This window comes from Pleuronectes platessa, chromosome 6, assembly GCF_947347685.1.
Source record: "Pleuronectes platessa chromosome 6, fPlePla1.1, whole genome shotgun sequence".
NCBI lineage: Eukaryota > Metazoa > Chordata > Actinopteri > Pleuronectiformes > Pleuronectidae > Pleuronectes > Pleuronectes platessa.
Window position 1 is genome coordinate 11,702,077 of NC_070631.1, and position 27,544 is coordinate 11,729,620.

The following is a 27,544-nucleotide window of genomic DNA, read 5'->3' on the forward strand; positions in this document are numbered from 1 at the left end:
ACACACAGATACACATAGATGAATACATGTGTTTTTCTAAATTGTGATAAGCGGCTGCTGTTGTTATCTTTGAAATATGGGAGTTTGTTAAAATGATGAATCATTAAATAACACTAACTTTATTTCACATGCATACACATAGACACACACACACACACAGAGACACTTTGACACAGATACACACACACAAATACACATAGATGAATACATGTGTTTTTCTAAATTGTGATAAGCGGCTGCTGTTGTTATCTTTGAAATATGGGAGTTTGTTAAAATGATGAATCATTAAATAACACTAACTTTATTTCACATGCATACACATAGACACACACACACAGAGAGACACTTTGACGCAGACACACACACACACACCGAGACAGACATACATAGGTAGACCGCCGGTTTTACATGTATTTTCTGAATTGTGATAAGTGCTGCTGCTGTGTTTATCTTTGAAATATCGGAGCTTGTTAAAATGATGAATCATTGAATAACATTAACTTTATTTCCCCTTTTTAATAAATGCTTTTGTAATTAAAGTATCTGTAGTCTGTGATTATTTGTGCATATGTATGTGATTGCAGCTGGATTATGATTGCCTGTGCTCGAACTTAGTAGCCTTCACTGTTAATTAAATAATTATTAATATTAAATATTGAGATTATTGATTTGACATTTATCATTATGAGACTGATAACTATAGTTTGACTCGTTGGTCCCTGTAACCAGGGTGGTGCCCCGCAACAATAAGCAATGATTACAGATTTGTATTATTCTTAATTGATAATTTTATTGTTTTCATTAATTATTTTAACTATTATTAATGGATAACCGTATCATTTCTAATTAAATGTGTTACATTTCTTAATTAATAGCTTTATCATTTTTGATTATTTTTAAGAAATAATTGTTATTTTAATAATCATATTTCATGATTATTAATAATTAGCCAACGTCAATTCTACTCCTACTATTGCACAACATGTCATTTCTGAAAACGTAACACAACCTTCACCCTCCAAACTACTTTACCCCACTGCTACTTACATACACACAGGCACACATTTCATAATTTTGTGCAAGAGATTTAATTTGCAGAAAGGAAAATACCAATACCAATAAGAAAATCTTCTTTCACTGAGAGTAGAGAGTACAAATCAGCAATAAATTGTCAATAGATATGTAACTCAGTATTAAATGTGGAGTCATTGTAACAGCACAAATTATCATTATCTTTAAATTTGAATCCAGTGGTGTAACATTTTTCATCTACAGGTTTATAATGCAGCATAGGGGTAGTATTCCCCCGGCAGGAAGAAGACAGTTGTATAGTTCTCTGGAAACCACTCAGCCTGGGGGAGATCCCAGCGGCCTCTACTGAGTGTTGGTCAGTGTCCCGGCGCCCCCTCCGTATCCATATCCCTTGGGACCAAATTCTTTTCCATAGCATCCTGGAACACAGAGAGGTAAGATGAAATAATAAAAGTAAAAACAAACAAACATGACCCTTTAATATCTTTTTTTAAAAACATGTATTGCCTTGCACATCATGATTTTACATTATGAGACACAGCCAGCACCGGTTTTCAGCATTAGATTATTAAATACATTTTTGTTTGCTGGAAACACAAAAACACAACACCAGGTGTAGATTACAAGCTAACACACTTTGATTAAAAGTAAAGTAAAGTGAAGTAAAGTGTTGGAACAAGTCTTTTGAGGGCTGCAAGCAGGACACTCCCCAATCCAAATATATACACTTACAGATTAAAAAGTGTGTGATGAAGACGAAAACACATTTTGTGTGCAATTGGATACAAAGTCACAAGTCGGTGCAAATTCAAACGAGCTGAGGCAAAGATGTGTCCACAGGAAAACACAACGCACACATGTGGTCTGTGCACGTGGATTGGCTCATTTGATCCACTTTAAATATGTAAATATTGGTCATTGTTTTATATATTTTAATTAGGACTAATATCGACAAAGTTGTAGAGAGACCTCTGGTGGCTCTGAGGCTCTATGGCAGCTGCTAAGCTTATCCATGCTCCAGCTCAGCTCTATTGATCCAGGTGTGACTAGTTTTACTGATAAATTACTTTTCATACACAGAGGTGGATTCAAGCTAGTGCACAAGGACATATGAAAAACAACAAGGAAATTAGGGTTCAAAACAGTGAATATGCAAAATGTAAGAGACCACAAAGAGTAAAAGAAGAGAGAGAGAGATATTCAAATATAGATTAAAATATGTAAGTAAATAGAGCAATAAAAATACAATTGAATAATACAATGGATTAAAATACAGTAGATAGACATAAATAATTAAAAAAAAGAAAAAATACAGTGATGGCACCGGAACCTTGTAAAATAGTTAAGTGAAAGGCTTCTATGAATTAAAACTAAACTGGCCCCACATTTGTGTTTTTAGTTTTTGATTGCAAGACTCAAGGGGATCTATTTTGTTGACCTTAGATAATCATCTAGAGTGCAATGCGCATGCGTTTGCTAATTCAACGAGCGAAAAAAAAAGCTTCCCATGGTTTTACTTTGATATGAAAAAAAAAGTCATGGTTATGTTTTAGGGGCGTAAACCAACCAAACAAGCGCCTGCTCACCTTCGCGGATTGATATGAAAGTACTGCGGCGGATCACGCACCGGCAGGGCTGCACTTGATTGACTGTTAACAATCCTCCACAACATGGCGGCGGGAGTTTGACAGCAGGAGTTGAGTGCAAAGGATTTAAACACCGACACACGGAGTCGTGAGTTGTAACGATACTTGAATTGGATCTGTGAAACGTGCAGATAGTAGGGGGGGGGCACTGGATTGAACTAATTCTGAATGCAATTGAGGATTTTCTTGGCAAATATTTGGACTGATTGAAACAAGGAGAAATCCAACCAAGCAATATGATATCTTTAATTCATTTATAAAGGTTAAAATGTTGCAAAGTAGGCCTGGTATAAAATCATATTCATTCACAAAAGTGTGACATGAAATGAAAGAACCGTGTAAAATGGTAAATATTCAAAAGGACAGGTGTTACAGCTGTGTAACAAACTGTGGAGCCGTAATTAGTAATTCCTGACTAGAGTGCTAGTGCGCCCTCTGCTGTATCATTGTGTGTATTACAACAATTTTTTTCTTGTGTGTTTTTTTCAATAATAAAACCAAAGTAAGAAAACTGACCCGATGAAAGGACTAGAGCCCGACAGATTTATCGCTTGGCTCTTGATATTCGCTGATTTGAGGCGTTCACGGACTAATATAAAGAATAAACAATGTAGAATAGATAGAGAAGTATTTATGTTGATATTTTGTTTAGAAGGAGTTTACACTTTCATTGTCATCTGTTAGTTAGCAGGACCGCGTGTAAACTTCTTAACTGATGACATTTCGTGGGGTGGTGGGACATGACCTAAGGAACATGGACATGACACATTACATTTCCGTGTGGATCCTGATCAGGGGGCAGATCAAGGATTTTATTTTGACTTTCTTTAAGATTAACATACAAGATGAAGATACATTTATTTGTCCCAAACACATGCACAGACATGTACAGGCAGACTCATGCAATTGTAGGGAAATTTAACCTCTGCTTTTAACCCATCTGGTGCAGGACACACAGAGCAGTGAGCCGCCATGTACGGCGCACGGGGAGCAGATTGTGGGGGAGTAAGGTGCCTTGCTCAGGGGCACTAGACAGGGTAGAGAGAATCCTCTTGGATTTTTGGACGGATCAATCCAGGTTCATCTTTTTGTTGTTTCTCCGTGGAGTCAAACCACAGACGAACCAGAGATCTTTTCTGCCCATAGTCCGAGTTTCTGCCACTAGTCCACCGCCTCTCTTAACATTGCAAGAGAGGGCATTTTTCAACATGTTTGTTAAATAGAAAACCATATCTGTCTTTTACAAGGTTTCATAAGGTCACTGTTGGGCCTTTCTGAAGGTTTGCACTCTGCTGTATGCCGTTATAGTTTCCATTAAGGTTTATGGTTCAAATCAATCCAAGATATCAAGCTCAATTACATTTCTCTGTCTTAAGGGATTGATAATTATACCTTAAGAACCCATTTGTCTCTCTATGTATCTTTTTCTATCTATCTTCATCTCTATCTCTATATGTATCAGTATCAGATATTTTGGACTCCCTAATATTGACATCAGTCCTTACAATTAGCTCTTCAGACCTTTTATTCCAGTTTAGATTTATATGGAACCACTGTTGCAGACTTGGGTCTTGTGTTGGTTGGGGCAGCCAGACCAGCATTGTTATGGATTAACCATAACAACAATCTGATCTGAACACGTGTGGTGAAGAATGCTGGTTCGGTACACGCTCTGTAACGATACCATGTCATCTTAAGTCGTTCTTGGTATGTGAGGTGAAGACGGTGAAGTTTTACCTTTGCAGTAGATTTGTCCGTCCTTGTCATTTAACGTGGTCGACTCGAGGCCCTTCCCACACGAGGCGCAGCTGAAACAGCCATTCTTATGCCACGACTGTCAATAAATAGAACATCCATTTAAAAAGGGGCACGTTTTTGCACGCTTGTGTGTGTGCGTGTGTGTGTTTGTGTGTTGCTTCTTACACTCCCAGCTGCAATCACTTTCTCATTGGCATAGACTGACTTGCCGCAGCGAGCGCACTTTTCTGCCCCTCCATACCTCGAGGCTTGCTGGGATGGGTTTGGGCTGTTGGTAGAGCGAGGACGAGGTCTGATGGAGAGTGAAATCAAAAATGTATATGAAGACCCTTAAAAGACAGAGGTGTGTGTGTGTGTGTGTGTGTGTGTGTGTGTGTGTGTGTGTGTGTGTGTGTGTGTGTGTGTGTGTGTGTGTGTGTGTGTGTGTGTGTGTGTGTGTGTGTGTGTGTGTGTGTGTGTGTGTGTGTGTGACACTCACTCTTCATGTTTTTGACCATAAGACTCTGCCTTGTCCATGCTGAGGACCCCTGCTCCCACGCCATAACCGTAGCCTTTTGGCCCGAACTGTTTGCCGTAGCACGACTTGCAGAAGAGGTCATCATTATGAGAAGCAACAGTCGTGCTGTCCAAGCTTTTGTGACACACGGCTACACAAACACAAACACATCCATATATTTTTATACAGATGGTTCTGAGCACATTTGTGAGTTTAAACACGCTCCTGCTTACTAGGTCATATAGCATTTGAGAGTCAACTTTAATCTACTTATGCACGGTACCATATAACCAAATTTTCTTCTTTTATATTGCTCTCTCTACTGATGTATACATTTTCCTCTAAGAATTTATGAAGTTTGATGGTTTGCACATTGACAATCACAGCAAGCAACAAAAAGGTTTCTCACAGCATACGAAGCATGTCTTGTGGAATCTCCGCCCTTCACTGCGCACCTCCTCTGCGGAGTACACCGTCTTTCTGCAGCCGTCGCACTTGTCCCCTCCTCCATATGACATCTTAACTGATGTAATGGGATTAATGTCTGCAACATAAATACAGAAACACACACACGATGAAGCACACACACCTGAAATAAGAAGAGTTATTACCTCTGCCAGGGTGGTTGTGTTTTATCAGTGTTGGATATTTATTTTGCACAATTTAGAACAAATTCAGAGACTGAATTACAATGAAACATGGTTGAATGATGCAGAATGATTTCAAGGAAGAACCCATTAAATCTTTTTTTACACTTCATGCTATACACAGAATTGTGGAATATTGTTGCTATTTGGTTCAGATCCAAATAAATAATCCAGATATAGGGATTTTTACTAAGGGGACTGTTGGGTCTATCCATTTTATCTTTGTTTCAGCAAGTAGTGCCGATTTGATTTAGATGGTGAATAAAGGGAATAGGAACGCTATATAAATGCAGACTATTTAAAAGTATTCACTGGTTCTCTTTTTTTACTCAGCAGGAAACAACCGCTACAGCTCAACCTGGTTCATCTTTTTTCTGTGGTCAGAAGGCTGAGTTTAGCTCTCCATTCATATTAAGACTCATGCCATTTCCTATCGCTCTTGGACACACTTCCTGTTTTTTATGATTTTTGTTCTTGCGGGTCGGAGCATACAATGCGCTAACTGATCAGTGAATCACCCAAAGAAACTGGCTGTGATTCAAAATGTTTGTCTCTCTGTCCTCTAAAGTAAATGCCTCACCCGGAAATTAAACACCACACCTCTTTGCTGCTGCCACCAGACTGCTGCTTGATGTGAATATGAGCTCATGCTATCATATGAGCTCAAGATCGTGAGAAAGAGAGAGAGAGAGGAATGGTTGACTGCAAAGATAAAGAAATGCAGCTTCCTCCAGATTGTTTTCTGGGATTGTGGGTGAATTTAATCCCAGGTGATTCATTCATTATAAAAATGTGTGTAATTGTACATGAAGCGCCATCTATTGTATCATGTATTGAATAATCTTGCACAATTCGTACCTACTAGACCAGAGCGAATTCATATCAACAGCCACACAATGGGCCTTTTCAAAATACTGAATGTACAGACTGGCATTTTGTCTAATCTACAGTCCTGAAAACCAGACTGATTTCCTTTGATAAAGGCAGAAATGTCAAGAATGTTTTGTCCCAGATTAGAAACGTATGATTTCAGAGCTTTTAAGGTGGTAAATCGAGTCATGTTTGAAAGTTTTTGTTATTTTACAGCAATTTTGGAGGCAAGACAATCGAATGAGGAGCAGATGAACAAGGTAGAAGCTTGGAAAATAACTTGTGATGTGGAAGTTAAATCGAAGCTCCAGGAGAAAGAAAGGTGAGAAGAACACCAGAATATAACAGCATTTCATCTGAGGAAAAAAGGGGTTTTATGGATTTAGACTTCTACGTGCTGCTCTGATAGATAACTGATAAATCGTGATATCACTCTCTCACTGACCTGACCACATGGGCAAATGCACATAAAAATAGTATAGAGAGAGTAGTGTCACTTGACAGACACAATCCTTTCTCGGTTGTTTGCGCAATATTCTTATTTGCTCATGGTGGCTATGCAAGTTGAGGCATGTGGAGATACAGACAAGTTGTGCAGGAATGCTCTAATGAAACAGTGGAGGTAAGGAGTACAACCTTAGTATAAACTCTGAAGTCTGCTCATGAAGTTTGTCACTGCTTGTGACATTTGTATGATCTTTCAGTTGCTACACTTTGTCGCCTTAACCAGAGAGCGTAAAGATCTTCTTATACTGTATTAGGTTTTGCATTGTGTTAAATTAACAAGCCAAACTAGTGGCATTCTAGTTCTTCAAACAAAGATGTCTCCTCTGGCCTGACTTGAACCAGAGATTAATGTTTTCCCATCATGCATAGCCAAAAAGATTAGGAGATGAAAAGGAAGCAAACAAAAAACAGGAAATAGTAATTGAAATGACTTACGTGCTGCTCTGTCGCTCAGTGATGATGGACAGGTTCGATTCCTTGATCTGAGAGGCGTTAATGCAGCACCAGCGTGTGTTCAGGAAACAGCCTGAAGAAGTGGGTTGAGGAGTTGTAGTCGGACTTTGTCCTTGTTATTCAAGTTGATTTAAGCTCTGTGCCTCTCCTTATTGTTCCAGCGTGCTGAAAGGGTGGAGCTTCTGTTCTTGTTGCTCCAGTCTGTGAAGTAGTTGTGGGTTGAGCAAAAGGGGCGTGTGTGTGCATGTGAGTGAGTGAGAGAGAGCTTTAGTGGGGAGGGAACTTGGTTTGAAAAACTTGCATTCAATGAATATTTTATGCCTGCAAAGAACTGGACCTATAAAAAGTGATAAAGAGACATTATATAAAGAAAATACAGTACACTATAACTTTTTCTGCTTAATAGCAGCCTGAACTTTACAAGGAAGTATGCATAAGTGCTGACGTTAGAGCTGCAAGAAAGATTTGAGTCACCCCGCATAAAGAAGGGGAAGTGAACTTTTGCAGAGGTGTGAACGCACCAAAGATGCATTGAGTATTTGGGATCTGATCAATCACACCAGATTCGTAGGGTTTCTCTGACACGTGCTTGGTCTCATATGAAAGCCCTTCTCATCTGACCTCCTCTGACCTGCCACAGGTTCACAATGGACTGAAATTCATTGTTGGATCTGTCAAGACAGATGTTAAGGTTAGGTTTGAAAAGCAACATTGTTTTTAAGTTGGGTGACTTTATGGTAAAGCAACTTGTCCAACCTGAAATTACCTGCTGATAATTAACGTACCTCCATTGTGTGATGTCCCTACCTGACACAAGGACTGTTACTATGGTACTGTGAGGCAATAGACTAGTAAGAAATACTGCAGATTAGATAAATGCTGCACTAAATATTTATCTTGAGCTTTATCTTAAATGACCATCAGATTAATACCTCTGCCTATTATATTTTCTTCAGTTTCTTTGCTAGTTCGCAGTATTTTGCTACAACTATTCAACTGATTTCTATGAAACTTGGTGGAAGTCTGTTGCTTCTCTCTAAGTCTGTGGTCAATGGTAAATCAGCTCTCGTCGGCCTTGCACAGTAAACAGGATTCATTGTCAAAGTAATTCCAGCCTGTGGACTTTATCACCACAAAATTAAATGACCTTTAAAAGCCACTTGCATATGTTTAATGGATGAGAAGGCATTCATACATATTGACTGTGGAGCTGCTTCAGAATACAGGGAAACTGATAACTGATATCTGCTGCCATCATGTGGTTATTATGAGTATAGGGCCCATATACTATACAATCTCCTGATTATTTTCCAAATTAATTGTTTTGTGAGAATATAGTAAATGGGATATTCAGAGCGCAAGTTGACTTTTTAGGACGAATTGCTTTCTTGGACGAAGTGTACAAGTATTTAAGCGTTTTTGTATAAATAGGACTTTTAATCAAATATCACCATAATTGCTTATTAAAAACATTTCTTAAACTATCGGTTTGGGTTGGTTGGATGAAGAATATTTAGACCAAAAAATGATTAATTTATTATGGCTAGTAGTTGCAGCCCTATAGCTAATCAATCATATAACTATACAAGAAAGTCAACAGTTGAATCACTAGGGGGCAACACTCTAATTTCCCTATAAATTGACCTCATATATACCTTTTAAACTGAAAATAAAGAGATATGATGAGAAAGAATGTTGCATTGTTTATTATAAATAGTTTAATAGTCACACACTCACCCACAGTTTCCAAAGATTCAGTCCACACACACTCATAAGATCATTATTTAAAATCAGGGACAGCCAAAACCACTGTAGCTGGTGGATATGCACACGCACAAATCTTGATGAAAGGTTTGATATGCTGTGTAATGCCTCGGCAGCCTTAGCTTCTCAAAACACGTGGAGGCGGTGGGAAGTGTGGCTTCTACCACTTCCACCTTCATCTCTGCGGTGGGCAACTCCCACCCTATCCAGAACTTTATGAGGCTCTTTAACTCAACTGGAGACACTATGTGAAAAAAAGAAATGAAGCTGGTCAGACAGCAAACGATCTGCTGAACAGAAGTCGTGCTACAGAGGTTAAAGAAATCACAGTAGAAAAAGCCAAAGTACCATTTTCGATAAATGTTTTCAGGTAGAGAGTCACTCGATGTACATCCATGATGTCGGACTCGTCAACATCATCTTCTCTGAAGCTGTCAAAAACGACCGTTACAGACGAGGGCCATATGATGCAATCCAAGATCATCTGAAAACCACATGTAACTCCAGCTGTATTCAAAATAATATGATCTCCTTAGTATGTGATACTTTTACAGAGGCAAAAGAAGAATCTGTACTCAGTTATTGGTATCTTTGTGCCTGTAAGTGAGCTCCACAAAATTAAAAACATTTAATTAAATCCATATGTTACGTCACTTGAAGTTTAAAACAGAAAAATATTAACCAGAATCTCTGACTGAATTGGGAACAGGTTGCATTGTGGGAAATGGAAGATAGGATACGCAGTATCAAAAAGACAATATCTCTGGTTGTGCTGTATCATTTATGTGAATCATGAGTCCAACACTATTTAAGGAGTCCAATACATACTGAGGTATGTATAAAGGGCGTATTATACATATATTGCGTACATTTTGGAACATATATGGCAATATTTGTCACCATAATGATTTGAACTCTTCCACCGATTTCCTATCCCCACCATAAATTTCATTTTTGTAAGAACTATTGTAACAAAATCTATTAATGTTTATATTGTATTAGTGTTAGTTTACTCTTCAGTACCTGAGGAGTGAGTTCTGCCTCTGATTCTCTGGGAAACAAGATTGGGATTGCATCTCTTCTGTGAATGAGCAGCAGCCACAGTCCGGTCTCTTTTAAACCTTTTCGGAATTGAATGATTTGAGGCCTAGTTTGTTCAATAACCTGCAGCAGAGGAGAAAAGATAACGCAAAATAATTAACTGGCAAATCATCTGTATGGGAGATAATGAAGTGATGTTTTGATTCTCTGGTCTCTGCACATCTCTATAAGCAGCGATTAAATGTTTTCTTATGTAGCTCAGTTAATGATGCCAAAAAGTAGCTGTATATAAATGATTAAGTGCTCATTACTATTGGCCTATATGAGAGGCAAATGGCCTTTGCATTGACTACTGGGTACTTTATAAATGACTATGAATGACAAATGTCTGTCAGTAGAAAAGTGGCTCTGACCCATTCTAAAGAGAATTTAAAATGATTGTCTCTATTAGAACATGAGAAATGCTCTTTGGAATATTCTTTAACATCAGGTGGCAGTGAAATAATGTTATCTAATGACGGAGCCTTCAGTGTGTTTAGCATGAGGGTTGAGAAGCTAAAGCAGAGAAAATAACTTTTGACATTTACAGCATGAAAGAGAATCTTCTGAGACAGCTGTTTCCTGTTGGTGGCATTTGGTGCTGGCAGGTTCCACGAGCGGCAGAGCTGATGGACGGAGTCAGATTCTTTTAATTCAGCATCTCCTTCAAGCTGGAATAAAACCAAATTGGAAATATGTTTATGAAACTGAGTGCAGTTTTTAATACTGAGTCTTGTAAAGGATATGGTGTTTATCCTGTGACACGTTCTCACCATTTCGACTGCGTCACGGATGTCGAGGTCAGGGCAGTCTCGTATTGTCACAGGAGTCGTCTCCAGCAAGCCTTCAAAGAGAGTGTGCATAATGGCTGTGCTGAGTCCTGGGAAACTTGGGCCGTGGCGCAAGAAGGAATGGCCGATCATCCGGCCGGCGATGGTGAACATGTCCCTGTCGAGCAGTTCACGGGAAACTGAGGGTATTTGGTGATCGCACTCACCTTCGAAGAGTTTCGTGATGGCTGCATTTCCTGTAAAGTTGAATGAGGAGGTTAATGAGTAGGATGAATAATTTCTGAAATATGTTTATTTCACCCCTGCAAATAAGCTACGATATCCCCCCAACCTGCAGGTCCATGGACCGGGAGGAGGCAGGAGAAAACTCAAGTGTACATGGAGAGAACATGCAAACTACACAGAAAGACCCCTGAACCCTCTCGCTGTATGACATCTGTGCTAACCACTGCACCACCAGGGACTGGTAATCCTAACCTGGTATATTAGTTACCTATTGTGTCAGTCACTGCTGTTGTTGTGAGTTGTGTCTAACCTAAGTTTATATGGAATCCACTTATAAGCTTGTAGATCACTGTCGACATCATGTGACGGCTGACTCCACTTCCTGTTGCCACATCCCCTGTGGACACACCCACATTATTTATTATTTTAGCAAAGATCGCTGCTTTTAACCAGTGATGCTGATTTAACTCAAGAGTGACTTTACCTTGAAGTTTGCACTGAAGTGGCGACGCCCACTGGATGTTGTCTCTCTTGTAGAAAGTGACAAAATCTTTGTCTTGCTCCTGTTTGTCTTTTCTGATGTCAACATACAGAAGCAGACTTTTTAAATCTTTGCTGCTTTGAAGAAGTTCGTGACAAAATAGCTGCCCAGCATGTTTTGGGTCAGACACTGTTCTCCATTTAGAGACTGAACCAAAAAAAGAGCAAAACAAGGACACGGAACATGAAAAGTTTGAAATATTCTGGATTCACAAATGAAAAAAGACAATTTTAGAAAACATTAGATTTAAGAATCATATCCTGCCTGTAGTTCTTGTTAAAAGGTCCTCAGCTTCTTCCATATTTCTGTGAATGTAAACGATAGGTCAAGGACAGGATTGATGGTGAATGCTGTGACAGTCCTGTGAATGAACAAGTCTACCAACATGTCAGAATGCAGGGCTGATGTTTAAGAGGTGTACTGCACTGCAGCTTGTCTTAACCCTTAAGCAAGAGGGAAAAAAGAGGCTCGTCAACTCTTCCTAAATTAAGGAAGCCTTTTGGAGCAGAGGGAAAAAGAACCTCAAACAAAGTCCAGCTGCCTTCATCTAGCACTTAGAAATGCTCCTTAACTTCTGAACAATTTGGATTTGACCATCAGCCCAAAAATGTTGCTTCTTCTGTTTACGGTACTTTGCTTTTGACTTTTTGAAAAAGGAAAGAATATTCTAGCTAAACCTTGTTGTTGAATATATAGACATGCTGTTCCCCCAAAGCTGTAAACTTTTAAAATGTATTTATTCAAATGCATATTAAGAAATATAATGTGACACAGACTTAGTTTCATTCCCTGCAGATTATTCAGCAGAAAAACGTCTACATCAGAGTAATAGTAAGATACATGATTATAATGTCAATACATTTTGGCTTTCTTTCGGTAATAAATAATGATACAACAAGCAGCAGGTACAGTGACTGTTGCTTACCTGTGAAGATCTCCTCTCCACGTGTCCTGTGTTAGCTGCTGTCGGTGCTGTTATAACGGCTGGGTGTGAACTCAAGCTGCTATTGATCTAAGCTGGTTTAACTTGTCAGTACAGGTATTGTAAAAGCAGAGGAGCTCAGGACACTTTGCCTGAGGCAGTTAAAGTTTTTAAATGGTACTTTTTAAAGGACAGTCAACACATTCCTTGTGCTTAGAGCTGGGCAGTATGGTTCAAGTCAATGTTAGCAGAATATTCCTCCAATATCCCCCCTTTTAGTTTTACCCTAACCGTTTTCCCTTTTTTTTCTATCACAATTTCTTTCAATTATATTGAAATATCAACCACATCTTTTCACAACATTTACTTGTGCTGTTTACTTAAGTATAAATCAATTTTTTCCCACTGTTTACCCAATTAAAGACTAAAACATCAACCATGATAAGATGAAGACTGAGGGCCTGCAGCTGTGACCCAGACAAGTATACAGTAACTGGTGGAAAATAGATGCAAGGAATACAAAACATTAACCAAAACATCACCCATACTAAACATGTATATTAATTAATTAATTATTCTTTACCTAAACACAAAATTCAGTCCATGCAGGAGCCATTTGCTGGAGACATTCTCGGCCTATAGCAGCATAAGACCTATAACATTGATTACAAGCCCTAAACACTTGATGGTGCTAAAGTGCACAGTTATGTCCCTAACATCCACTTGTGGCCATTAACACCTGCTAACATCGACTGGTAGTTGTTTACCTAAATTGTGCAGTAGTCCTTCAAACATAAAAGGGATATATTCTCAATAAGGTGAATAAAATTGGGCCGAGCACAGAGCCCTGAGGAACCCTGTGATTCACTTTGATGCGCAAAGATGACCCATCATTAATTTGCACAAATTGGAATCGATATGATAAATAGGATTTGATCCAGCTTAGGTCCTTTTAATGCCAAATAACTGTTCTCAAGCTCTGTTATACGATGTGAAGATGCTGCACTAAGATCGAACAGGACAAGGACAGAGACAAACCCCTTGGTCTGAAGTTATGAGAAGGTCATTTGTGACTTTTGCCAAGACTGTCTTCCTGCTGTGATGACCAGTAACCCGGACTGAAAGTCTTCATACTATGAAGTTCAGAGACAAAAGTTTTGGGAGAAAGTCACACAGCTGAACAGCTACAACTTTCTCATAGTTTTTAGACAGGAAGGGGAGGTAAGATATCGGTCTGGAGTTGGTTAATACCTCCAGGTCCAGAGTGAGTGTTTTGACCCACTCTGATGATAACGATAGATTGATTGTATTCAGTAGAGTACTATTTATTAAGGCAGAGGTCTTCAACAGGGTGTACGCGACCCCTAGGGGGTCCGCAGAGGTACTGCAGGGGGGGTCGCGAAATGTTTGGTAGATTAGACAATTTTTTATATTTTTTATAAGTCTTGATTATTTTCCACAAATTTAAATGTCTTTAAATACACATTACACAAAGGCAAAAAAGCTCACCGTCTTTGAACGTGGTAGGATTGTTGAACCGCATAAACAAGGCCTCTCACAACGTGCCATCGCTGCTGAGGTTGGACGCAGTAAGACAGTCATTTTGCAATTCTTAAAAGATCCTCAGGGTTATGGAAAAAAAAAATCAAGTGGTAGACCCAAAAAAATCTCACCGGCGCTGAGCCGGAGGATCCTAATGGCTGGTCGTCAAGACACGGGACAATCCTCGTCCCAAATTAAGGCCATTACTGGTGCTGACTGCAGCCCAATAACCATCAGACGGCATCTGCGAAGGAAGGGCTTCAAAAACAAGAAACGTCTTCAAAGGCCACGTCTCCTTCAACGCCACAAAATTGCCCGTTTAGACTTTGCAAGGGAGCACCAAACATGGGACATTCAAAGGTGGAAGAAAGTTTTATTCTCTGACGAGAAAAAATGTAACCTTGATGGTCCTGATGGCTTCCAACGTTACTGGCATGACAAGGAGATGCCACCTGAGATGTTTTCTACGCGGCACAGCGGAGGGGGCGCCATCATGATCTGGGGTGCTTTTTCCTTCAATGGAACAATGGAGCTCCAGGTTGTGCAGGGGCGTCAAACAGCAGCTGGCTATGTGGAGATGTTGCAGCGGGCATCCCTCATGACTGAGGGCCCTCGTCTGTGTGGTACCGACTGGGTTTTTCAGTAGGACAACGCTCCAATTCACAATGCCCGTCTGACCAAGACTTTTTTCCAGGAGAATAACATCACTCTTTTGGACCATCCTGCGTGTTCCCCTGATCTTAATCCAATTGAGAACATTTGGGGATGGATGGCAAGGGAAGTTTACAAAAATGGACTTCAGTTCCAGACAGTGGATGCCCTTCGTGAAGCCATCTTCACCACTTGGCGCAACATTCGCACTAGCCTTTTGGAAACACTTGCATCAAGCATGCCAAAACGAATTTTTGAAGTGATCAACAATAATGGTGGAGCTACTCATTACTGAGTCAGTTTTTGACACTTTAATTTCTGTTTTAGGAGGTTTTTTTTTTTTTTTTAGCTGTGGTCTTAAACTTTTGATCAGCTGATGAACGGCCTACTTCAGTTAAATTGTTGTTTTCAATAAATTGCCTGCTCACAACTTTTGGGCTCTTGTTCCCATTTCTTCTTTTTGCATTTTGAAACTCTACTTAGAACCTTCCTAAGATTCAACAGTGCAAAATGCAAATTCATGCAATTTTTTAACTGGTCTTAAGATTTTGATCAGGAGTGTATATAGTAGGGGGTCCCTGCTCCATCTCTCCACCAGTTTGGGGGTCCTTGGCCTGAAAAACGTTGAAGACCCCTGTATTAAGGGCAGAGTTTCTTGGAATTGGGTCTAAAATACATGTTTTGGGTTAATACGATGAGATAATTGAGGTCAGCTGATTAAGGTTAATCAGAGAGAGGCTGTCTGAATGAATAACAGAAGTCTCAGTTGTTCCTGCTTATCAACCATGATTTTACATATCCATCAGGGCCAAACCATGCCCTTAAATTTAATCAAGCTGCACCACATTAAACACACTCATAGATGTAGGTTCTCTAGTTGTGCCTGATTTTATTCATCAAGATCCGTGATTTATTCCCTTGTCCAATCTCACGATGTTAAAGGAAGTGGAAAAAAAATCTGGATCTGCACCTAAATTGAATTAGTGCTTCCCGGGGTCATGCCCCACCCATCTTTCACGGAGATCAGTTGAGTAGATTTAGCATAATCCGGATAACAAACTACCCAGCAAGCAAACAGACAGGATGGATTTCTCACAGATATAATTTACAGATTTGAAATTTTTTTGTAGCTTTTGAAATATTTTGTGTAGATTTTGTTTCACTGTGGGGAGGGGACACACTTCTGACCCTAAATTTAAGCCTGAGCTGATCAACCAATCTGCTTGTTTATTGCTCATCATCACATGAACCTCTTCCTACAAATTCCAGCCTGGGATTTATTTTCAGCTTTTTTAGGAGCAAGAAATCCAACAGCCAGTTATTCTGAAATTGCATTTTCTACTTGGATACGAACAGAGAACTGGTGACTTCCTCTCAGCTGAATCAGCCTGTTGTTGATCACTACCTCTCCTTGTGTGTGTGTGTTTGTTTTCCCCATCGTAGCCGTGATCCAGACGGGCAACACATACCCCTCCCTCCGCCCCTCACCCTGCCCCTCCAGATGCCCCATGGGATGACAGTAACACAAGTGTCCCATTGTCAAAGCAGCGCTCGTCAGGGTCTGTGTCTCATGGGGGTGGACAGGCCTTAGGGGGACATCAGAAGATTAGCTATGACATTAACCCCCTCCCCACAACACACACACATACACACACACACACACTGCAGCCGCCTGCACACTCCTACCCATAATCCATCTGTTATGAGTCACTTCCCGTTTCATCGAGCCACTGAGTCAAAGCAACAGATCATCTCAGTGTGTTTTTGTGTTTGTATTTGACTTTCAATTGTTAGTCCTGCTTCAGTTTCACATATTTAAATCCAAAACTTCTGGGAGATGGAAAAACTGGAGCACGATGGCATTGATGTGAGTATTTGTCAATATTAATAAAGTGAGTATCATGGGCAGATTGTACTGTGTGATCGTGTAAGTGGGGGGAAGACAGTGGGGGGTTGTACACCATGTGTCCTGTATATGTGGGGGGAGGTCTTACGCTCTCTGGGTAATGTACTGTGTACTAATAGCATTTTCTCAATTTGTCATGGCTGGCTGATCAGCAGATGTATTTATTTGCGTCCTGCTGTTTAACTATACACGCATTTTCCATTATTTATGATTCTCTCTTCTCAGACAAAGTCAAGTGTTAGCGCGGCCGGTCGAGGCCTGATCAATACATGATCAGTTAGAGAGCTCTAAGGCTGCACTTAACCTCAAGATCAAGACTGCGAGGGGCCTCTTACACTCACAGTAAGAGAAACACACGTCCTGGCTCTCAGTAATAACCTTATAAACAAGAATTAAAGCTGCTGATTGTACGTCTTAATCATAAAAAGCATTACAAACATATTCTTGGGGTTCTGGTACTTTTGACTTCATTAAATATTCAGCAGCCACTGTCCCTGATGTCAGTTTGTCAAACTGTAAGCAAGCGCAGCTGAAATATGAGATGAGGAACCTGACAGGGAAATGGAGACATAAAAATAAAAGAGATTCTGCAGGGGAGGAAGTGAAAAGCAGAAAAAAAAGGCATGAGGTCCTGTAATCAAAGTACAATATTCTTATAATATAATATTGTATCTTGTGTGCTCTTTGTTTTTAGTGTTAAGCTTTTTATGATAATTTGAACACTGGTAAATTGTCTGTGAGTACTGTGCAAGGCACTCTTTAAATAAAAAAATTATTATTATTAATATAAGTAATATGAAGAAAATATATTAAAAAAATATATATATTGATAGCCGTAATAAATAAAGGTCAGATGTGGACCGATTAGTGTTACTCCATATATCAGCTGGTAAAGGACGTCAGCGTAGGGTTTAGTTTGCACATGTTGATTCCTCCTTTATCTCCCTCTCTCACTCCGCCTCTTCCCTTTCCATTGGAGGTGTGGGAGAAATTAGAGGGGTGATGGATGAGCTGCTCCTCCTGCATGGAGCTTCTTCCTGCACGTCTCATGCAGGGGCATGATAGTGTGTGTTTATGCACATTTTCATTTGTCCTCAGTGTTTCTATCATTAGCATATCTTTTTTCTTTTTTCCATCCTGCTTTCTCTGACCACCAATTAGACCCTGAAAGCGGGATGATGGGTTTGGGCTTTTTACATTTGTGGCTACATCTGCTTAATTACCATGTATTACTCACACTACACATGCAGCCGAGCTCAAGTTCACACACACACACACACACACACACACAGACACATGCATATCTCTGTATAGTTGGTAGGACACTCATTGTATTCCCTAGCCCCTTAACCTAACCTTAACCATCACAACTAAATGCCTGACCCTTACCCAACCCTCCCCTAACCTAAACCTAACTTTAACCCTAAAGCCAAGTCTTAACCCTCAAGCAGCCCTTGGAATTGTGAGGACCAGCCAAAATGTCCTCACAATGATGGTATTGAACAAAAATTTGCCATCATAACTATAGATAGACATGCGCAGACACACACACACATATACACACACACACACATTCAAGCCACATTCATCCAGCTAATGGACCAGCCTGTCTCTGCTTTAGCTGGGCTTGTATTTCACCTCAGAGAGGGAGGGAGTTCAGCCAATAGGTCCATTACAGAGGGAGAGAGGGAGGGAGAGAGAGAGAGAGAGAGGATTGAGACTGTAATGAGGGGAGGAAAGGAGGGACGAGTGGGGCGGGGATTGGGATGCAGGCGTACTGCGGCAGCAGCAGAGCGGCATGACGTGATAGAGGAGAGGAATGACAGACACACACACACACAAATGCACATGCTCGCAGCTCATGGGGTCTGCCAGGCAAAAGTAGACAGAGGCGAGACGCACTCAGCAGCATACAGATTGGAGACAAACTCACTTGATGCTTTGCATCCTGATGCACTCAGATGGTGAGTATCGCCTTTTGCTTATTTTACATCAGTTATTCCTCTTCAGGCCTGTGTTGACTTGACTTTTGCTGCGTATTTGTGTGAATTGTGTCCTCTCCACCTGCGATGTGTTGAACAAATGAATGAAAACTCTGCATCTCGATCTGGGAACATGTTGACAGTTGTGTCACAGTCAGCAGCCTAACAGAGAGATGGCAGCGGAGTAAAAGAGAGTGGCAAACGGACTGAAAGGCAGAGCTTAAGTGGGATGAAAAGAGGTGGAGAGGGGATGAGAGAGGTGGGGGTATCCTATAACCAGGGGTGACATGATGTGATCGGCCTGAGTCAGCAGAGGGGCTGTATGACTCATGCAACATACACACTGTGCATCTAATAACGATGTGTAGAGAGTGAATCAGAAAGGAGAGAAACTCTACACACACACACAGTGGTGTTTATACTGTTGGTTGTCTGGTTGTACTCTGTCCTGTTTAGTTTGTGGGTGCTTGTGTTTGTACCAGTTTACCCGCTCCTGTAATGAGCAGATCTGGAATGTGTGTGTGTGTCTGTGTGTGTTAGACATGTATCATTTTCCTAGTTTATGAGTGATTCACTCCCTCTGAAGACATTTTAAGGTTCCTCAACAGATGACCTTTGCATGCTGGCTGAACTGAAAACCTTGTGACTAGCAGTTGTGCTTAGTTTTTTTCGACTTCAGTTCAACTGGTTAAACCAGTGAATTAATAGTTTCACAGCCCATTGTGTGAGATGACAAGGAGTTAACGAAACAACTTAAATGCTACGTTTCAGGATGACAATATATGTGTCACTGTGGGGTCACTATGAATTTCCATCTGGGTCACTTGACTCATTGTAACATTAACAGTTATTTTTTCCCTGAAGTTTTTCATAGAAAGTGACATCAAAAGTGAGTCACTTTAGTACGAGGTCCCTTGATTGGTTGGAAATGTCGTTCCTGTTTGCTACAGCTTCCTGTCCTGGTGAATGGTGAGGCAGTGCGGACCAATGGGAGGGCAGCGGTGAGGATGCAACAGTGATCCAGGAAAAAGCAGCCCATTGTTCCTGGGACGTCGGAGAAGTGTGACCACCCTCCCTCCCGCCGGCTCTGCCTGCTCGACCCAACCGCTCACTGAAGGACTCTCAACCACAGTGACAGGTAAGATATTGACGATATTGATGATCTGACGCCTCTGACATTTAATTGTAGGCCGTTTTTATGAGCTTCAGAAGCTATCAACTTTTATGCTGCTGTGTTTTTTCTAACATGTTTTTTTCCGGGTGTTTTCTTATCACTTAGTGTCACATGAACACTGTGAAACGATTAATGACACACACATTATTGCTGTCGTTGATGTTGTTGCCATTTCAGACGTAATTTCATTCACCTATTATCAACTTTTCAAACTGGGACACACACACAAACACATGGAACGCTGATGTCCTTTAGTTCACACAGAGAGGTCTGTGCTGCCACCTCATTTATTGATTTTGTGATGAGTCAGAGATTGTTCATCACAAAGCTCACCCTTGTGTGTGTGTGTGTGTGTGTGTGTGTCTGTGTATGTTAGAGTTAGCGAGAGGGTATTGATGTTTATTTGATCATACAAATCTCAGAGAAGCTGAAGCAGTGTACAGTGATTATGAAGTTATCATCTATTGCCAGCTGCCACGCTACTCTTCCTTTTTCTCTCCTTCCAAGGAATACACACCTAAATTCTTTGGTGTCTATGGCTGAGGTTAAATCCATTTATCAACTCAAGGTTGGAAAATGAAACAGAATAGGGGGAGTAGTTGAGTAATCAGTGTCCATGCTGGTGCAGTGTCCTACATTATCCAGGAGATGTCAGTACCAAGCTTACAGAATGATGGGACTGGTCAAACACAGTGTTAAGGTCTTTTATACACAGTCTATGGTTAAGATTTATCCATTTTCATTACAGTCAGCCGCAACAAAAAAAACAATAAATCATCAGATATTCATTTTTAGGAATACCATTTTACTTTATTCTGTGTGTTTTTTTTGTGGCAAGAATTTGCAAAATCTACTGAACAGTTTACCACGAGAACTGGTGGAAGGATGTGGTATAGGTCAGGGAAGAGGTCATTCAATTTTGATCCAGGAATTCGATTTTTCTCTTGAACATTTTGAGATAAGTAGTTTTTTGACATTTCCCCCGATTCTACAGTGAATAATTGTTGGTTCTTGATGGAACAAAATCAGGCATATGTATGGATTTGATGTGTGCAGCTTGATTGAATTTAAAGGGCCTGTTTTGCCATGGCGAAGATGTAGGCTTCATTTAGTGCCATTCTAGTTTTAAATGTTCTCTGTAACTAAGCTAGACTAAATGATCCTGTACAGTTTTAGACTCAACAAACAACCACTCTTTCTCAACTAATTCCCTCAGCCTGACAAGAAGTTAGACGTACAGTGAAAGCACCAAGCCAACAATATAACCACTGTAGAAGCACTTACATAACAGAAAGATAGCAAATGATCTTGAATTTCACGCCTATCTGTGAACACATGACTCAGAGAACATACTATGCGTTGATCTGGCTTATGGGGCAGGGAAACATCACGATATCTGTAAAGGATTTGATTTGCCAGTTTTTCTACTGAGTCCAGCTGCTGGGTTCAGTCACCAGAAACGTCTAATTGTGTCTCTTTCTCTCTGGTTTCTCTCTTCGTCTGTACGCACACACAAACACACACACACAAACACACACACAAACGTACATCGCCTCCACCAGCTGAGCCTCTGTATGTCTGTACGTGGGCTGCAGTAGTACCAGTATGACCCCTGCGTGTCCCAGGGGGAATAGCCAATTTCCATACTGATAGACACATAGCCAGACCGCACCTGTGCTCCTCGAAGCCCTTAAAGGAATTATATCAGACAGACAAAAATTCTGATGCTTATTAGTGACACGACCTCCCAAGAGAACGAACAAGAGTAAAAGAGACAGAGAGAAATGGACACGGGGAGGAGGGGAGGTTACGGGAATGATTAAGAGGAAGAATTTAGAGAGTGAAATGAGGATGGATGGTCACATCTGTCTCTGTTTACCTTGTGCCGCATCACCGCTGCTGTATGCTGCTGCTGCACATTAGCATTGACTCAGATATGACAGAGCACCAGTCCTTGGCAAAACTCCTGATCTCCATTTTCTGTGTCAGTGTGGCTCAGATTGTAAGAAGGGGACAGGAAGGTCACTGTACAGAAACATTACTTTTGGGCACCTTTTGAGTTGTTGAGATGCAGGAGTCAGAACCTTTCCACTGCAGGGATTCTGTGTGTGGAAAATGTGTGTGTGTCTGTGTCCTCCACGTCAAACTGTGGGAAATGCTGTGATTTAGAGGCACCCTCAAATAATCCATCATGTCATCCTTGTGACTTTGACGGCTTAATTTGATACATCTCCGCTTTACTAAAGGCAGCTTCCCAAGAAGTCAGGAAGTCTTTGGCAGCAAAGTTTCTGCTTTTTAAGATATGCCAAGTAGGGCTAAGCGTTAAATCTGTGTATTTGTGAGTGTGTGTACTTGTAATGCTCAAATCTACTTATACGCACTGTTCCAAGACGAATGTTCTGTACAAGGGAGTAGAAGGTACAAAAGATAAATGTAGAATTTACATGTAGGTGCATGTATTCACTTTATTTATGTATGAAAATGAGGGAGGAGCAGCTGTTGTCTGCACATCCTGCACATCTGGACGGCAACAGCAACATGATCTGTTAACTGTAAGTGACACAGTCATAAAAGTATGTTTCACTATAAATCCTTAAGATGGTCTTTAACAGAACGATGAGGAATATTTTATAATCAGACATTTTCTCAGACTGGACAAAAGATGAATATTGTTCATTACATGTCCACATGACTTAAATAAGATATGCTGAAGAAGAATTTATGACATACTATGTACGCAATGTTATGTCGTATAAGTTATAATTATTTTTCTTTTCTATAATAATTCTTCATTGTAATATCTACAAATGTCAATACCTATATTTTTGGGCATACTCACATTATAAAATCCAGAGAATAGTTATACTTCAGGTAACAGGGCCTTTCATATTTTTTGTTTAATACTTAAGTTCCAAACAAATTGTTCGTCACAAATATAAATCTTATGTGTTTTACAAATTAAAATTAAAATTACTACAACTCCCCTCCTTTTCCCAACCTCACACCCTCTCTCTCTGCAGCAGAGCAGTACAACGTAGTTAAATTATATGATGGTATATGATCATGTTTCACTTGAGCAACAGTTATTCACTGTGGTTTGCATAGAACAGAATGGCACAAAGAATCAAGCTTCTCTTGTTCTCTTCAGGTCCGATCTGAGTGGGACAACAAGGACAGTCACAAACAGGTGGAGAATGATCCCATTCCTTCACTGAAGCTGTGTGTGTGTGTGCGTGTATGAATTCATTATGTGGAGAAAATCCGTTATTTGAGGACATAACACTGTGAAAGCAGCTGCTGGATGTTGCTGTGAGCTTGTGTTTGTGTGAAACTGTTTACTCCTGGCAGACAAATCCGATTGAAGATGCTCTGTGCTTTGCTGGAAATAAGCTCAACTCGTGGTTCACAACCACTCACTTTGTCCTATGTGCTGGATTCACATGCTCACATACCAGAGATGTTAACTCTGATCTGCGTTTGGAACAGTCAGTACTAGTTTACTGGATTAGATTTATCCATAATGGAACTTTAATATAGAGTATCAATCAATAGTAAATGGATAGCCAAATCCTTTTTTGGGCTTTGGTGACTCATAGTTTAATTGATGTTGATGTGCCTTCAAAGTAAAGCACCCACTTCACAGTCCAACTGTTTGACTCATAATGCCTCTCCCCTTGTGTTTCAGGTATGAGTGGGGGAGTCAATGTGAAGTCGTCCCCTCGTGGGCCTCCCTCGTCGGGAATCCCACTCCCACGTAGCCTGTTGCCCTCTTCCCCCAAAGCAGACCCTCGCCGCCGGGCTAGTGACCTGCCCAGGCCCTCAAGTCAAACTCCTAAATACACTCCCACGCACACTCCCACGCACACTCCCACGCACACTCCCACTCAATCTCCTTCTCTTTGCCCACGGAGCTCCAGCATCCCTGGCCCTTCCTCCAGGGACCTGCTGAGAGATGCTAGCCTGAAAAGCCAACTCTTCCAGCGAACAGGAAATCTAGCCGCTCCCCTGGTGTCCCGCTCTGCCTACAGCAGTCCGCTGACCCAGCGGCGACCACCACCACACTCCAAAGACACACTGGATCTGGGAAAACCTGCTGTGCCTCAAACCTCAACACAGTTACCACATAATGGCAATCACAATAGAAACACCTTCAGCAATAAAAACCAAGCATGGGGAGCCAGTAACCAGTGTCCACAGCAACAGTTCAGCACAGGCGACAACTACAACTCTGAAACAGCAGCAGAGGCCATGCCCAGAAGAGAAGATCCTCCAGAAAACCAGTCAGCCCATTCCACCATGTTCAACAACGGTAACCTCCGCCCCTCTCTCGCTCACACGATCCATGAACAAGCCATCAGAAGTCGCAGCAACTCCATGAGCCAGTCCGATGAGGAGATGGGGACCTCTGAGGACAGTAGTCCGGCCTCCTCTCCCAGGCCCCTGCCACTGCCGCCCATCACATTCACACTGCCGGGGACGTTAAAGATGGCTGTTGATACTCAGGATCAAAAGCTGGACAAGGATGCTTCGTCCACAGAGACACCAAGAGTCAACATGGCTACTGTGGCCCCCTTCAGCTACAGGCGAGTGGCCCACATACACACATCACACACACACGCAGGCACGTTATCATGACTTCCATCATGAGCACCCATTCTCTTGTCATCACGTGATCACTCTCTTATCTACTGACCCACCCACCAACTCACTCACTCACACACACATTCATACACACATATACATATACACACACACACACACAAACACACAGACACACACACACACACACACACACACACACACAGTGGCCCCCACTCTGGATATTAAAGATGAGCCCCCAGAGGCCTGTTTTTGCCATTTCTGTCTAATTCCTCTGTATCTCTTCCAGTCATACATTTGTGTGCACGCATACACACACTTGGTGTTTTCTGGAGCAGAGTTGATTGTTGCAGTGTCCTCTTGTCGGCCTGTGGGCTCAGTCAATATACTGCTGCCGGGTCTTATACACCCACTATTGTAAAGTGGGATAAAAATAAGGAGAGGGTTGGCCTTTCTTATTTTGTATGAATGAAATTGATCAATCCATAAAGACTGAATCCGAGAGCAGAAAAATATTTTCTGGGAATTTGTAGTTATACTCTAATTTACAGGATGAAAACTGAAATAAAATGTTTAAGGCGGGAGCTGAAATTTTCAAGCTTCACTTTAACTTTTGTAAGGATGGAATTGTTTGCACTGCTTTGTGCATCATCAGTGATTCGGCTCTTATGGAAATGAATGTGCCACATCTGGGAAAGTCCGTTTTCTCTGGATGTCACAACGAGCAGCTTGTGTGTTTGATTCTAATCAGTGTTATTCAGGGGATTTGCATGTACAGTAACCGATGTGCGATGGCTTTGCTGTGTCGACAGGCTGCAGGTGCAGGAGGGAGACTTTTCAGTGGACGAGCTGAGTGACTGCTCCTCTGGATCCATAGAAGTCTGCTGCGATGACCTCACACCAGGTTTGATACACCTTGGAGAAATAACAATCATCATCAACTTCTCTCTGTCTATACTGTACAAATCACGATAGCCATTTTTGTATGGGAGGCTCAAGAGCTCTTCTGGAAGGTATGGATGCCTTTACTATCAGCCAGACACATTTACAGGGACGGGGTCATAAACGGCGTCAGACAGGACATGCCAGCGGCCGACCTTTGGGTCTCATTGTGTAACCTGAATAGACTCAGTGAAGACTAAGGAACAACCATTCTCTGTCTAAATGTGTGTCTGTCATGCTGCTACTCATCATTCCTGAGGAGCCATGTCTGAGGTTAGGTGGTGTCGTTTTGTGCGTGTGCATGTGTGTGTGCGTGCGTCGGCCTCTGGCTCTGCTGAGACACAGAGAATGAATGGAGAGAAGGGCTCAGGATGTTAAGATGAAGAAAGACGACAGGGGTGATGTGGGTCAGTAATGGGATGAAATGGAAAACTTCTCCGACTCGCTGCCGGCCAGGATCACTTGCTTGTAGATTTCAGCCTCACCAGAGCGCTGTTTAGTAGTTTGAACTCTTCCTCCCCTCATGCTTTCTCTCCATCCCTCTCGTGAACTTCTTTCCCCTCCAGCTTCATTGACCTAAAAAGCCACACTCCCCACATGACAACCCTCCTTCCTTCCCTGTACTTCTGAGTAATGGTTTGCTCAGCACCCACAGCCATTGTCATGCGTCTCCGTTGTCGGTCTGAGTTTAGAGAGGCAGACATGCCTCAGAGATATGACTGGATCAGCGGCTTCGTGAATCATTTTTTATTTGTGGTGATGCCTAGATTTGGAAGTTTCAGGATAAAGTTTGTATTATTTACACGTTAATGGCCAGTGTAATCAGTGAGTATCAGAGCAGTTATGTTTCTCTCTGTATGGCTGTAATTTTTACATTGGGTGAATGAATGAAATGACAGATTAGGGCCAATGTTGCAGTTCAGTGATCTTAGATGTACAGACAAGGTCAAAGGTAGGAAGGCTAAATAGTAGAATACATATTTACACAATGTGATTCTCCCTCCGCTGCTGTTACATCATATATGATTAAATAATGCTGCAACTCTGCTTATGTTATTTGTGTGAAATTGAAATATATCTTTGACGCTGTTGTTTTTTTATTTATAAAGCAGCTAATGGTGTTTCTCAAGTAATTCCTGTCTAAATAACTTGAGGATCAGGGAGTCAGGTTGGACAGGAATTAAGATGAGGCCATGCATAGAGATAGAAGATAGATGACAAAATGCAGAGTGCATGAAGATAACGCCTGGATTGTATATACGCTGTATGGATTATGTTCAAATCAGTTTGTTTATTATTATGATCTGCCACTTCAAGTCAATTTTTAACTTCACTTTCGGAAAAATTGTCAGCCCTAATAGAAACGCTGCTCATTCATGGGTTTGAATGGGTTGATTTCATGTGTTGCTGAACTGCATTGTTGTTGAGCTGCTTCACTGCCATGATCGGATTATTATTACTATTACTATTATTATTATTATTATTACAATTTTATTTGTTTGTTTGTTTTTTTACACGGAGTATGTAATGTCACAAAGACTTTTGCTCTGACTTTTAAGTTCTTTCCTCCATTGATCTAGCCTGTCTAATTAACAGATATAGCCCTTTAAAAGCATATGGAGGTTTCAAGCAGCTGGTTTTGGAGAAGAGGGAGCTGGTGGTCAACCAGTCCCAGTCTATAAAGGCCCTTAGCTGTCTTTGGACTATGGCTGTGGCCTTGTAATTGCTCCCTAGCAAGCATTAGACATAGAGCTAAAGTGTCTTAGACTCCTCTGAAGCTGCATTTACATGGGGGGTGGGCTGGCACTGTAATAACTGTAATTTAGGGAGTGGAGGAAGGGAGGGAAACAAGGGAGGAAGGCCGAGTTTTGGAGGGAAGGAAGAGAGGAGTGGGAGATGAAAGAGGAGGTCAGCGGGTTGATGGATTTTGGTTTTCATAAGGTGGAAAGAGAACAAATGGCAAATGTGTGCAGGGAAATGAAAAAGACAGATTGAATGTTGGTCACACATTTCAAA

The 27,544-nt window shown here is 41.1% G+C and overlaps 4 protein-coding genes across 4 annotated transcripts in view; 2 read left to right on the forward strand and 2 right to left on the reverse strand.

The window, feature by feature from the left end:
- Positions 1-1,064: 1,064 nt before the first annotated feature.
- Positions 1,065-7,632, reverse strand: LOC128442344 (cysteine and glycine-rich protein 1). Its single transcript, XM_053424762.1, has 6 exons — positions 7,392-7,632; positions 5,342-5,476; positions 4,915-5,083; positions 4,602-4,728; positions 4,416-4,512; positions 1,065-1,451 (listed from the first exon to the last, which is right to left on the reverse strand). The coding sequence occupies exons 2-6, from the start codon at positions 5,448-5,450 to the stop codon at positions 1,375-1,377; spliced, it is 579 nt and encodes a 192-aa protein (XP_053280737.1). The 5' UTR covers positions 5,451-5,476; positions 7,392-7,632; the 3' UTR covers positions 1,065-1,374.
- Positions 7,388-21,878, reverse strand: LOC128441948 (uncharacterized). The gene is made up of 9 exons (XM_053424079.1): positions 21,867-21,878; positions 21,660-21,676; positions 11,754-11,845; positions 11,580-11,666; positions 11,027-11,280; positions 10,802-10,924; positions 10,197-10,337; positions 9,522-9,657; positions 7,388-7,482 (listed from the first exon to the last, which is right to left on the reverse strand). Exons 1-9 carry the CDS (start codon positions 21,876-21,878, stop codon positions 7,388-7,390), a joined length of 957 nt encoding a protein of 318 aa, XP_053280054.1.
- LOC128441987 (putative uncharacterized protein DDB_G0290521) lies at positions 16,652-25,561 on the forward strand. Its single transcript, XM_053424135.1, has 4 exons — positions 16,652-16,792; positions 19,764-19,951; positions 23,673-24,570; positions 25,399-25,561. Exons 3-4 carry the CDS (start codon positions 23,675-23,677, stop codon positions 25,559-25,561), a joined length of 1,059 nt encoding a protein of 352 aa, XP_053280110.1. The 5' UTR covers positions 16,652-16,792; positions 19,764-19,951; positions 23,673-23,674.
- The window catches only part of nav1a (neuron navigator 1a), a 75,673-nt gene continuing 73,563 nt past the window's right edge, over positions 25,435-27,544 (forward strand). Inside the window, exon 1 of the mRNA XM_053424709.1 lies at positions 25,435-25,490. The gene's annotated coding sequence lies outside the window, so the exon portion shown is untranslated. The remainder of the gene's footprint in view (positions 25,491-27,544) is intronic.